The 12,811-nt window shown below is 42.7% G+C and overlaps 1 protein-coding gene across 4 annotated transcripts in view; it reads left to right on the forward strand.

The window, feature by feature from the left end:
- The window catches only part of lrrfip1b (leucine rich repeat (in FLII) interacting protein 1b), a 21,328-nt gene extending 9,349 nt beyond the window's left edge, over window positions 1-11,979 (forward strand). The window contains exons 7-20 of one of the 4 annotated variants that reach the window (XR_015438457.1): window positions 285-362; window positions 1,639-1,674; window positions 2,655-2,780; window positions 3,173-3,343; window positions 3,455-3,547; window positions 3,822-3,914; window positions 4,408-4,500; window positions 4,613-4,751; window positions 8,808-8,857; window positions 8,945-9,062; window positions 9,264-9,343; window positions 9,644-9,748; window positions 9,998-11,436; window positions 11,657-11,979. Coding sequence is in view for 2 of the 4 variants with exons in the window: in XM_087179265.1 (XP_087035391.1) it covers window positions 285-362; window positions 1,639-1,674; window positions 2,655-2,780; window positions 3,173-3,343; window positions 3,455-3,547; window positions 3,822-3,914; window positions 4,408-4,500; window positions 4,613-4,751; window positions 5,619-7,981 (3,192 nt within the window). In the remaining 2 variants the exon portion in view is untranslated. Of the gene's footprint in view, window positions 1-284; window positions 363-1,638; window positions 1,675-2,654; window positions 2,781-3,172; window positions 3,344-3,454; window positions 3,548-3,821; window positions 3,915-4,407; window positions 4,501-4,612; window positions 4,752-5,618; window positions 8,223-8,807; window positions 8,858-8,944; window positions 9,063-9,263; window positions 9,344-9,643; window positions 9,749-9,997; window positions 11,581-11,656 lie in introns of those variants that run through there. The other 3 variants (XR_002761804.2, XM_023426135.2, XM_087179265.1) reach the window with 3 other exon arrangements.
- Window positions 11,980-12,811: the final 832 nt, after the last annotated feature.

Genomic DNA, 12,811 nt, shown 5'->3' on the forward strand with positions numbered 1-12,811 from the left:
TCTCCTCTCTGGTCTCCTCTGGTTCTCTTCTAGTTCTCCTCTCTGGTTCTCCTCTGGTTCTCCTCTGGTTCTCTTCTAGTTCTCCTCTCTAGTTCTCCTCTCTGGTCTCCTCTGGTTCTCTTCTAGTTCTCCTCTCTGGTTCTCCTCTCTGGTTCTCCTCTCTAGTTCTCTTCTCTAGTTCTCCTCTCTGGTTCTCCTCTCTAGTTCTCCTCTCTAGTTCTCCTCTCTGGTTCTCCTCTCTAGTTCTCCTCTCTGGTCTCCTCTGGTTCTCTTCCCACCCCCAGCCTTCAGACTACAGTGGGTTTCTGGGCTCCAGCTCTCGAGCTTCCTCTAGGGCCAGTTCTGCTCGTGCAAGCCCAGTGGTGAGCTCTTATCTCTGGGTGTCTGTGTGTCCGTCTGCCCCTCTCCTCTCTGGTTCTCCTCTGGTTCTCCTCTCTGGTTCTCTTCTAGTTCTCCTCTCTGGTTCTCCTCTGGTTCTCCTCTCTGGTCTCCTCTGGTTCTCTTCTAGTTCTCCTCTCTGGTTCTCCTCTGGTTCTCCTCTGGTTCTCCTCTGGTTCTCCTCTCTGGTTCTCCTCTCTGGTTCTCCTCTCTAGTTCTCTTCTCTAGTTCTCCTCTCTGGTTCTCCTCTCTAGTTCTCCTCTCTAGTTCTCCTCTCTGGTTCTCCTCTCTAGTTCTCCTCTCTGGTTCTCCTCTCTGGTTCTCCTCTCTGGTCTCCTCTGGTTCTCTTCTAGTTCTCCTCTCTGGTTCTCCTCTCTGGTTCTCCTCTCTAGTTCTCTTCTCTGGTTCTCCTCTCTGGTTCTCCTCTGGTTCTCTTCTAGTTCTCCTCTCTGGTTCTCCTCTCTGGTTCTCCTCTCTGGTTCTCCTCTAGTTTTCCACTCTGGTTCTCCACTCTGGTTCTCCTCTCTGGTTCTCCTCTAGTTCTCCACTCTGGTTCTCCTCTCTAGTTCTCCTCTCTGGTCTCCTCTGGTTCTCCTCTCTGGTCTCCTCTGGTTCTCCTCTCTAGTTCTCCTCTCTGGTCTCCTCTGGTTCTCCTCTGGTTCTCTTCTAGTTCTCCTCTCTGGTTCTCCTCTCTGGTTCTCCTCTCTGGTTCTCCTCTAGTTCTCCTCTCTGGTTCTCCTCTCTGGTCTCCTCTGGTTCTCCTCTGGTTCTCCTCTCTAGTTCTCCTCTCTGGTTCTCCTCTGGTTGTCCTCTGGTTCTCTTCTAGTTCTCCTCTCTGGTCTCCTCTGGTTCTCCTCTGGTTCTCCTCTGGTTCTCCTCTCTGGTTCTCCTCTCTGGTCTCCTCTGGTTCTCCTCTGGTTCTCTTCTAGTTCTCCTCTCTGGTTCTCCTCTCTGGTTCTCCTCTAGTTCTCCTCTCTGGTTCTCCTCTCTGGTCTCCTCTGGTTCTCCTCTGGTTCTCCTCTCTAGTTCTCCTCTCTGGTCTCCACTGGTTCTCCTCTGGTTCTCTTCTAGTTCTCCTCTCTGGTTCTCCTCTCTGGTTCTCCTCTCTGGTTCTCCTCTTTAACTCTTCTTTTCAAACAATAAAGTTTGTTAGAATCCATTTAAACCACATCCTCACAGTTTCTGTTAGTAGCAGGGTTACCATGGTAACAAAGCATCAATCAAGCGTGTGTGTGTGTGTGTGTGTGTGTGTGTGTCCAGGTGGAGGAGAGACCTGACAGAGATTTCCTGGATAAAGTAAGTTCATTTAAATAGTTGTTTTGATTAAAATGTTATGTTGTTAATTTTGTAAAGTTACTGTTCAATCTGTGAATTGGTTCATTTAGTTTTGTAAATACATTTTTTTAATTCAAATTATTTCTGTAATCCAGTGAATTTGATTTGAACTTAGTTTTTGTAAAATGTATTTAATTTATTTTAAGGTTAGGATTATTTTGTCATTTAATTTAAATTCAATTTCATTTAAACTCTTAATTTAATTTAAACTTTTGTAAGATTTGTTGATTTTGATGATTCTGCAATTTTATGTGATGAAGATGGTGTGATGATGATGATGTGATGAAGATGGTGTGATGACGATGATGTGATGAAGATGGTGTGATGATGATGGTGTGATGATGATGAAGATGGTGTGATGATGATGATGTGATGAAGATGGTGTGATGACGATGATGTGATGAAGATGGTGTGATGATGATGGTGTGATGATGATGAAGATGGTGTGATGAAGATGGTGTTATGACGATGTGATGAAGATGGTGCGATGATGATGATGTGATGAAGATGGTGTAATGATGATGATGTGATGAAAATGGTGTGATGATGATGATGTGATGAAGATGGTGTGATGACGATGATGTGATGAAGATTGTGTGATGATGATGATGCGATGAAGATGGTGTGATGAAGATGGTGTGATGACAATGGTGTGATGACGATGTAATGATGATGATGTGATGAAGATGGTGTGATGAAGATGGTGTGATGACGATGATGTGATGACGATGATGTGATGAAGATTGTGTGATGATGATGGTGTTATGACGATGTGATGAAGATGGTGCGATGATGATGATGTGATGAAGATGGTGTGATGACGATGATGTGATGAAGATGGTGTGATGAAGATGGTGTGATGATGATGATGATGTGATGAAGATGAAGATGGTGTGATGAAGATGGTGTGATGATGAAGATGCCGCTACTCTTCCTTTCAGGGCTCGAGGACGGCCTCGACTCTGTCGGCCGCCACATTGGCGTCTCTGGGCGGAGCTTCATCTCGCAGAGGAAGCTGTGACACGTCGTTCTCTGTGGAAACAGAGGCGTCCATCAGAGAAATCAAGGTGCTCATTACAATTATTATGATACAATTATTATAATTATTATAATGAATGAATCTAATTATTAGAATGAATAACTCTAATTATTATAATCAATAACTAATTATTATAATAAACTGGACCAAGTGATGAACTCTGTGACATTCAACATCACGGTGAATTAAATGAATATTTGAAACATAAAATGTTAAATAAATATGAAAGCAGTTGATCATACTAATAATTAATTAATATAATAGATATGATTATATTCTTGTATATTATTATATAATAAAATATTATATATACAAGAAATAAAAATAATAATAATTATATTTATCATCAGGACTCCTTGGTTGGTCTAATGAATTAAATGAATTATTAATAATTAATAATAATTATGTCTGTGTGTTCAGGACTCCCTGGTGGAGGCGGAGGACAGGTACCGTAAAGCGATGGTCTCTAACGCTCAGCTTCACAACGACAAGTCGACTCTGATGTATCAGGTGGACACTCTGAGGGAGGAGCTTAGCGACATGGAGGAGGAGCTGTGGGAGGCTCGACGACACTGTGACCACACCACAAAGGTCAGAGGTCACAGAACACACTTTCGCAATAAAAGCTTTGTTTCATGAAGGACAGTGGATCAATATTTTCTGTATCACATGATATTGATAATTATTCTGTGTGTGCGTCAGGAGTTGGAGCGGGAACGTCAGGCTCACAAGGTTCTTCAGTTCCAGTTCAAAGAGATGAAAGAGACTTTGAAACAGATGGAGGAGCTGCTGACGGTCAGTCACACACACACACACACACACACACACACACACACACACACACACACACACACACTCTCTCTCTCTCTCTCTCTCTCTCTCTCTCTCTCTCTCTCTCAGATAAATAAAAACACAGATTCATCCTCCTCCTCTTCCTCTTCTTCCTCTTCCTCCTCTTCCTTTTCCTCTTGAGTATATATGTCATGGCCTTCCTTATGGTCATGAGACATGGACAGGAGGTGTATTATCAACACTCTGTCTCTGAACGTGTGTCCTCCTCGGTGGACAGGAGGTGTCGGAGCTGCGTGTGAAGAGCAGCAGTTACTGTCAGGAGGTGTGTGATCTGCAGGAAGCTCTGCAGTGGAAGGAGAAAAAGATCTCGGTACGACACATTCACTCTTCACAACATCTCCAGAGGCACAGTCATCTTCACCGGACGTTTCTGATCAACCTTAATATTAATATATTAACGGAGTCTGAGCTGAGCTTCATGGAACTTGAGCTCTGTGTTAAACTATGCATTATACACACATTATGTCATTGTACAAGTTTACATCTTAAATAGCAGGCGCTCCAGACAAACACGAGACAGAAAACACTAAGTCCCATTATAAAACGGTCCAACACAAACCTGATCAGCCTCCGATCAATCTCTTCAATCAGAACATTCAGCTTGTCAATTCAAAATTGAAAAAATATCATTTTTAAATATGAAGTCAAGAGTTGTGCCTCTGAGAAATGTTTCTGAGACTGAAACTCCTCGACTTCTCTAATATTTCAGAATATTTCCACTTTCCTTTCCTTCACTAACTCCACCTGTCCTTTCTTCCTTTCCTCTTTACATCCTTCCTTCCTTCCCTTGCCGCCTCGGTCAGGCGTTAGAGAGGCAGAGGGAAATCTCCGACATGGTTCAGATGGAACGAGAACGACTCAGACAGGAAGTGATCCGACTGCGTGATTTACTGAAGGTATTCAGAGGAGGATGTCGGAGGATGTCATCAGATCACGGATCAAACTGATCAATGAGACTGACTGGAGCTCATGACCTGATCAATTATATGATGATTTCCTCTCCAACAGAAACACGCCGTCATTGTCTCACCTGATGTCTCCACCAACGGGGAGGCGGGACAGGGCGAGGTTGAGAGTGATGTCGGTGAACAATCTGACTCCCGATTGGCTGAGGAGCCGCTTCGTGGCGGAAGAGAGAGCATGCTGGGTAAGAACTGGTTCAACCTGAGACACAGCTTTAATTTCACTGAATCATCTGGTTATTGTATTACAGTGGAAATCCTCTGTCAACAGGAAATCTAAAAATAGATAGAAAATAAAAACAAAAAAACTTGTGACTTTTAGATTTAAATTGAAATAAGACACTTTTAATTTACTGCATCAAGTTTATGAGATTCAGATTGATGAATTATTAGTCAGCTGTGTAAGACATTTTAATCTAGATGGACTTTATTCATCATTTTGACTTTTTATAATCAAAATGATTTACAAAGTAAAAATTATATTTTATGTTTTATGTGAAGACTTTTTCAGAATTCAGACTTTTTAAAATCCAGAGTTAATTATGAATTACCGCAGTTGTGATTCACTGCGTTAAAGAATCGTGAGATAATAAATGAATAAGAAAAGGAGTGAACTACGGAGTTTAGATTTTAAAGAAAAGTGAACATTTTCAGATACCAATGTAAAAAAACAGTTTTCTAATATTTAATCTATATTTTTCTGACACAACATAAACACAGTGATTTAAAACAAGAAGAAATCAAGTTTGATAAATGTTTCATGTCAGTTTTACTAACGTCTGTGTCTCACTGTGGGATAAAGTGCATGATGTGCATGTTTGAATGTGTCTAACTAATGCACGAGTCTTTTTTTAATGATGAAAAGGTGAAATCATTTTCCTGCTCAGGTTGGATTTTACCTGCTAACTCGTCGTCTGGAACAGGAACTCATCTCTGTGATTCATCTCTCACTGAGGCGTCTCGGGTTGATTCCCAGCATCTTTACTCTTTGATTTTATCTATAACCAGTGAATTCTGTTTGGTCCTCCAATGTCTTCTTCATGATCTTTCAGGGAAAGCTGTTGAGCGGCAGCCAGCAGAGGGCAGCAAACATCCGCAGGACGACATGAAGAACAACACCTGGAGCATTTCTAAATGCTCCCAGTCACTGAGTGTGGTCTCCACCGGTGAACAAACCAAACACTCCACTTTAAAACAAGTGAAGGGGACAGACAAACTGAGCAGAGACACACGTGACAGAGCAAATAAACATCCAGGTAGAAACAAACGTGCAAGTAAACCACCACAGAAATGTAGAACCAGGCAGGATGGGGATGTGAGGACGGTACAAACGAAACAAACCACACCAGGAGCTGGAGCAGCCCGGTTCATGATGGAAGATCAAGCTTTGAAAAGCAGAACCAAAGCTGACAAAAGCCCCAAAGGGAGAGATGTGAGAGCGGATACATCTGCAGTGTCACTCCAGGATGTCCATGTGATGGAAATCAGGCGCTCCTTCGATGACAAAACCTACAACATTCAAACCAATCTGACAGGAACTCAACCTGAAGGTCAGGCCACATGTGAGCAGGTGGTTTCACCTGTTCACAGAGCTTCACCTGAAAAAGTCCTTAAATCAAGACTTGTCCCACCTCGACCCATAAAAGACATGATCCTTGACAACAAGGCGATTGTGTTGAGTCTCTTTGCTGCTGGGAAACAAAACTCTCTGACTCTCAACAAACAAAAACCAGGAGGCGGAAATGTGACTTCTGCTTCTGAAGGACATTTCACACTCAAGTGTTTGTCTGTTGATCAAAGTTTCCAGAAAGATGGAAAAACAAGCAGAGATGGAGAATGTTCACACAGCAAACTAGTAGCTGATATTTCAGCTTTGTGCATAAAGGAAAATAAAATAAAGGAGATTAATCCGTCAACATCAGCAGACAGCTTCAACGAAGATGAATGTGTGGAGAAGGTGTCAGAGGTTGATGGACAAAGTCTTGAAAATGAAGATACAAAATCTTTCACAGATTTGTCAGAGAATGAGACGCTTGTATTCACAGGTCCGACTTCTCAAAGTTTTAAACACCAACAACACACAGTGTCTGAGGATTGGAGGAGAACCCTACATGAAGCCAAGGCCTCTGAAACCAAACTGGAAACCTCTGAGCGTGATGCATTTCTACCAGCAGAGATGGCGATCACTGGAGGAAGACTGAATAAACTTGAAGTCAAGAAGCAAAGGATTCATGACGAAGAAGCCGCTCAGCTTCAGGAAGACATTTCCTCAGAACGTTCCAAATGTAAAGACCCAACAAAACCACTCAGGTCTTCAGCTGTGTCACCATTTGTCCCCAGTGAGCTGTTGAAGGAAAAGACTGTTCAGACCATCCTCAGAGGGTTTGCTGAAAATCAAAGTTTTGTGGCTGAGATCTCGAGAATCGTTCCAGAAATCCCAGAATCTCCGAACCTGTGGATTTCAGAACTGGAGGACACACTGAAGAAGGTCGCAGGAAATGTACTGAATCAGCAGGATGGAGCTGACCAAGCATCACTGAGCCAAAAGAAACACACCTCAAAGAGTGAGCTGCCTGTGAAGGACTTACCTGAAGGAGCGAGAACCCCAGAAGATCCTGAAGACGTGGGAGCAAGTGCATCAACCCTAAAAGACAGTTCAGTCCCAGGGGCGCTGGAAGTACCATTTCTGGAGGGACAAACTTACCATGTTTTTGTGGTCTCATCTATTTCCAGAAGTAAAGTTTGTGAAGACATCGAGGATCTCAGAGAGGAACATGACCGAGCAGCGACAGGAAAGAACTTCACGGTCGTATCTAGCACATGTCACTCGGAGCTGGAAGTGGTTGAGTCATTGCTAGAGGAAAAGTCTGCGGAGAATTCAGAGGAAAACCAAAGTGAACATGATTCAGAGATGACAAGCTGCTCTGAGGATTTTGTTTTTGTTGAGTCCTACTTTGCTGAACCTGTAAAGACCAGAGCAGTGGAGTCTGCTTCAGACCAGCCTTCGGTAGGTGAATCGACCAATCCAAAGAAACTAGAAGGGATCGATGTTGTTGACAGTCATGTGGCAGAAGTCGATGATCAAACACATGAGCAAAGACAGATCGTTGGTCCAAGTCAAAGTTGCCTAGTGTTTCCTGTGGAAGATCCAAAGGACACGCAACTCAAGAGACATGGACCAATATGGAGGAACTCTCCTGTTGATCAAAGTTCAAAGATCAGACGGCTCATAGAGATAACTGCAGCTGAAATCAAGGCCATGGCTGTTCCGGAGCTGACACTGATGAGCTTAGAGAAGGGGAGGGTGGTAGACGATCGACGGAGCAAAGTGTCACATGGATCAGACGCTGATGACGTGGAGGAGACGTCGGTGGAAAACATGGACAGCTGCGAAGAGGCTGACGAGGACGCATAAGAACGTCAACCAGCCTCAACGCCAAGCAGCATGAGGTACCTGAACGGATTCAGTTTGGACAACAGGAAAGACGAGCACAAACCTGACTGCAAGATTTCATAGATTCACCAGAAACTTTTATTGATCAATGAGTGTTAATAAAGTTCTACAAACATGCAAATGAAATAAGATGATGATAAGATTTAAACAAAACATCTTTTCTTTGAACGTCAAACAAACAAATAAAATGATGTTAGTTGAATCATGTGATTGTTGGCAGTTCATTTGTATTGTGTGTATATGTATGTGTGTGTGTGTGTTTGTATATATATATATGTGTGTGTGTGTGTGTGTGTGTGTGTGTGTGTGTGAAACCAACTCTAAGCTTGTACAATGGTAAGCAGTTTTATTCATGTCCCTCGTATGTTTTAGTTTATTATTCTGTTTCTTTAGTATTTGTTGAAATGATGAAGGTCAAGCCACTGAATGAAATAACAATAACACAATATATTAACTTTAATATTTGTGTGTAATTTATATTCCTGAAATGAATTCATCTTAAAGCTTCATTAAGTAATTTATCAACAACACGTCCATATGCAGAAAGCATCCAAATTAAAGTTTCTTATCTTATAAATTAATCGTCATTACTATTATTATCAATTCATCCTCAGATTATTCTCAATTGATTTTGTGCATATTAAAGTTGGTTGGTTTGTTACTGTCACATCCTGCTCGGATTTTTATTTTTATTTATTTGAATTTAGAATTTATTCATAATGTAAATATAATATACATTTCAATACAGTATAAATATAATATTACGTTATTTGTTGTTGTGTTTCAGAGATGCGGCTGAAGAAAGTGTTTGAGGAGAGAGAGAGTTTACAGGATCAGGTGACACAAGTAAACTATATATGTAAATACCTTTAAACATATGAAACTATAATTTATTAAATGAATTGTTCCTGTGTTTGTGTACAGGTGAGGCTGCTGAAGTCTCAGCTGGATCAGAGACAGAAGAATGGGACTGACGGAGTCCAGAATCCAGAGGAGGACGATCTGGAGAATGGGATGGACTCTCATCTTCTGGACCTGCAGAGTGAGACCTCTTCTTTTTTATCTGGATGTCTCATCTTAATCATTTACTATGTCTTTGTTTCAACTTCTTCATCGTTAAACTTTCTCTTCTTTCATCATGTGATCGTTTCAGTGAAATGAGAACATGAAAATCTCTAAATCCGACTTTCTACCTGATAACAATTTTTCTTTTTCCGTGGTATTGTCTCATTTATTTCTATAGGAGATGCCAACAGACAAATCAGTGATCTGAAGTTCAAACTGGTGAAGTCAGAACAGGAAGTCACTGCTCTGGAACAAAACGTAACATATTCTTAATTTACTTTGTCATTTGTTAAAGGTCAGACAATGTGGGTGAAAACAGCATCATCTGCATATACATTTTAGATTCATCTCCATTCAATGTTCTTTTTGTTTCTCTTATCACAGTTGGACTGGGTTGTCGCTTGTTTCCATATCTGTCTCTCAATCTCAATTTGTATCACAATAGCTGAATGATCTTTTAAGTCTTTGATAAAGCCCATCAGTAGTTTGGGCTACACAGACAGAAAAGTGTGATGTTGCTAAAAGGTCAGTAACATTCCTCCTGTCCTGTTGTATCAGATCATCCGTCTGGAAGGTCAGGTGACTCGCTACAAGTCGGCGTCGGAGAGTGCTGAGAAGATCGAAGACGAGCTTAAGGTGGAGAAGAGAAAACTGCAGAGAGAGGTAGCCACTCCCCACATATTTATTTTCATGTTTATATACTAAATGTCTGCTTTAAATCCTTCATTTTTATGTTATTTATGAAACTAAAATTTTATTTTTAACATTTTGTATTATTTAATTATTAACTCTTTGATTTTCCACTTGTTTGATGAGGTAGTGAAGTATTCAGATCCTTTTAGTCTTGATATTTTTCTGATGTCTTGTGTTTGATGGACACCACCTGTGACGTGTTCCTGTGTCTCACTGCAGCTCCGCTCGGCTCTGGACCGGGTCGACGAGCTGGAGGTCAGTAACAGCCACCTGTCCAAACGCCTGGAGAAGATGAAGGCCAACCGGAGCGCCCTGCTTGCCCAGCAGTGACAGGTCGTCCTCCAGAGAGTCCTGATCCTGCAGTGGACCATCTATGCCATGTTTTCATCTCCACCCTGACAGACAATCGGATCAGAACACAACGTTTTTGGAAGCGCTTGATTTCACTCTACATGCAGCACCAGGCGGGTGGAGTTAACTGAGGCAGGCGAATCCATGAGTCCGTCAGCTGGTCATGTCTGGAGTCTACCGGTGGAGTCACCACACGGGATAGTGTGACCACGGTTAAAGTTTGTCTTTGACGCAGGTGAAGAAATCCTCACCTGAACGCTGTCACAGAATGTAAATATTTCCATGTTGTCGAAGAAGGTCATGTGATGTGATCCACAGCTACCAAATGGACCTTTAGGTGAGGATCAGCCTGATGTGGTAAACCCCACCCGCCTGGCTGTCAGGGTGCATTAGAACAAACACTACATCTGCCGGATCGATATTCAGCTCCTCCATCTGTGACATTGTGTCTCATCGATACTCAGGGCCGCCACCTCCCTCCGAGACCGGACTGCAGAAGAGCGACCGCATCAGACCGGGCCGGACCAGACCAACCTCGAGCGGCAGCAGCTGAGTTCATTTAGTTTAGTTTCTTCATGGTTTCTTGTCTCGTTGGCTCATGTTTCTCTTCTTCAGTGTGTTGTGTGTGAGGAGTTTGTTTCCTGAATGAGACCGTCACATCAGTGGGACTCACTTCATACTGAACACCTGACATGAGTTTAACCAACAAAGAACCAATGCGCAGCCCCCCCCCCCCCCCGCCCCCCCCCCCCCGTTTTATCATCATGTTCAGGTAACAGAAGGGGCGTGGCCATCTGTGTCTACACACCTGAATCAGGAATATTCCAGATAAAGTTTGTTTTTCAGACTTTTCATGGATGTAAAATCACCAGCTTGTAAATGTCTGAATATTCATGTCCGTCATTAATCATCGCTAAATGAATGAATGAACGAACATGTGAAGAGTTTGGCTCCAAAACATGTTGATCCTGTAAAATAGCTTTTATCAATACTTCATTTTACACAGGTAGAAGTGTGTGTGTGTGTGTGTGTTCATGAGGACACATTCAGGTAGAAGTGTGTGTGTCAACAGTTTTGAAATCAAACTCTTCATATAAAAGCAGGTGAAATCTGTAACACTTGTGTCTGAATGTATGAGTTGTTGCTGTGGTGAGCAGCACTGCAAACTTTCACATAGATAACAAGTCAATATCATCAATATCGATCAATAATCAATACAAACTCTTCATCTCCAGGTGGGACTTTGGATTAGTTCATTTTTAATGGTGTGTATGATATGTCATCAGTGAGAGGAGGCGGAGCTGCAGGTGGGACATTCTTCTAACTTCTTTATCCATCCTATTGATTAGGATATGGGTGATCGTATGAGGGTTGTATTGATCAGTGTGACGGGTGTTAATGTCATTGAGGTGACATCTTTGAAGCACTATATTAAACTCATGCAACATTAATTTGTGTTTTTGAATGCATCCAGGTAAAAAAATCAGTTCTTGAAAAGCTTCTCTGTGTCTTTATGGGCTTTGGAAGGATCCTTGAAGAAGTTCCAGGAAGCGTTAGCAGGTGTGTGCTGTCAGTAACTCAAAGTGCAGGATAATGACAGAGTGAGGGTGAGTGAATGAATCCTTTGAACTCTGACACAGACACACACACACATGTTTGTACTTGTATACTTGTGAGGACCCTCATTCACGTCATACATTCCACAGCCTGAACTCAAACTCTCCCGTCACAAAGATACAAAGAGACACAGAGAGAGCAGGGGCTCAGTGGGAGCTGGAGGGAGATGGAGGGAGATGGAGGGAGATGGAGGGAGATGGAGGGAGATGGAGGGAGATGGAGGGAGCTGGAGGGAGATGGAGGGAGATGGAGGGAGATGGAGGGAGATGGAGGGAGATGGAGGGAGATGGAGGGAGATGGAGGGAGCTAGTGGGAGATGGAGGGAGATGGAGGGAGATGGAGGGAGCTGGAGGGAGATGGAGGGAGATGGAGGGAGCTCTTTAATGGATCATCAGAAGAGTTTGGTGAAAAGCCCGAGACTCAGTCTAGAGTCTAAAACAGACAGACTACTTCTGATTGAAGTAGATTTTTTTAGATTTCATATTTTCATTAGCTTTTGTCAGACACAGGGTCCTTGAAGAGTTTCCTGGGGTCCCTTCACTCATCCTCAGGCTCTTCCAGGGTCCATGGGAGGGAAGTGTTCTGGTGGTCCTGAGACACGAGCAGGGATCCTCAGGCAGATTGGTGTTGTTGAGTCCTTGAAGAAGGGTTCAAGGGTCCTTCCAGGTGCACGAGGAGCTACAGCAGGGCCTTGAAGAGCTTTTGGGGACATGTGAAGGGTTTCCAGGGGCCAGTACTGTTGCCATGGTTACCCACAGTTCAATGCTGAGTGCAGATTTTTACTACCCGTCCCTCATGGAAGGCTTTCAGAGGCCCTGAGCTGGTCTGGTTGTCATGGAAACGCAGCTCTGAGTCCAGATTGGGGTCTCTGTGTGTATTTTAAACTCTCTGTAATCCTGCTGGACCCCATTCATTAAAGCATGGGGGGGTGCTTACATCGATCAGAGTCCTCGTCTGATCTCTACATCACACACAAGGTTTCAGAAACATGAAACATTAAAGTTTGTTAATTATAGATTAAATATTTATACATATATTTGTTAATAAGCAGAAGCCCAGCCCCCC

The sequence above is a fragment of the Seriola lalandi genome, unplaced genomic scaffold (genome assembly GCF_002814215.2).
Source record: "Seriola lalandi dorsalis isolate HSWRI2012SDOR001 ecotype SW California unplaced genomic scaffold, Sedor1 jcf7180002054813, whole genome shotgun sequence".
NCBI lineage: Eukaryota > Metazoa > Chordata > Actinopteri > Carangiformes > Carangidae > Seriola > Seriola lalandi.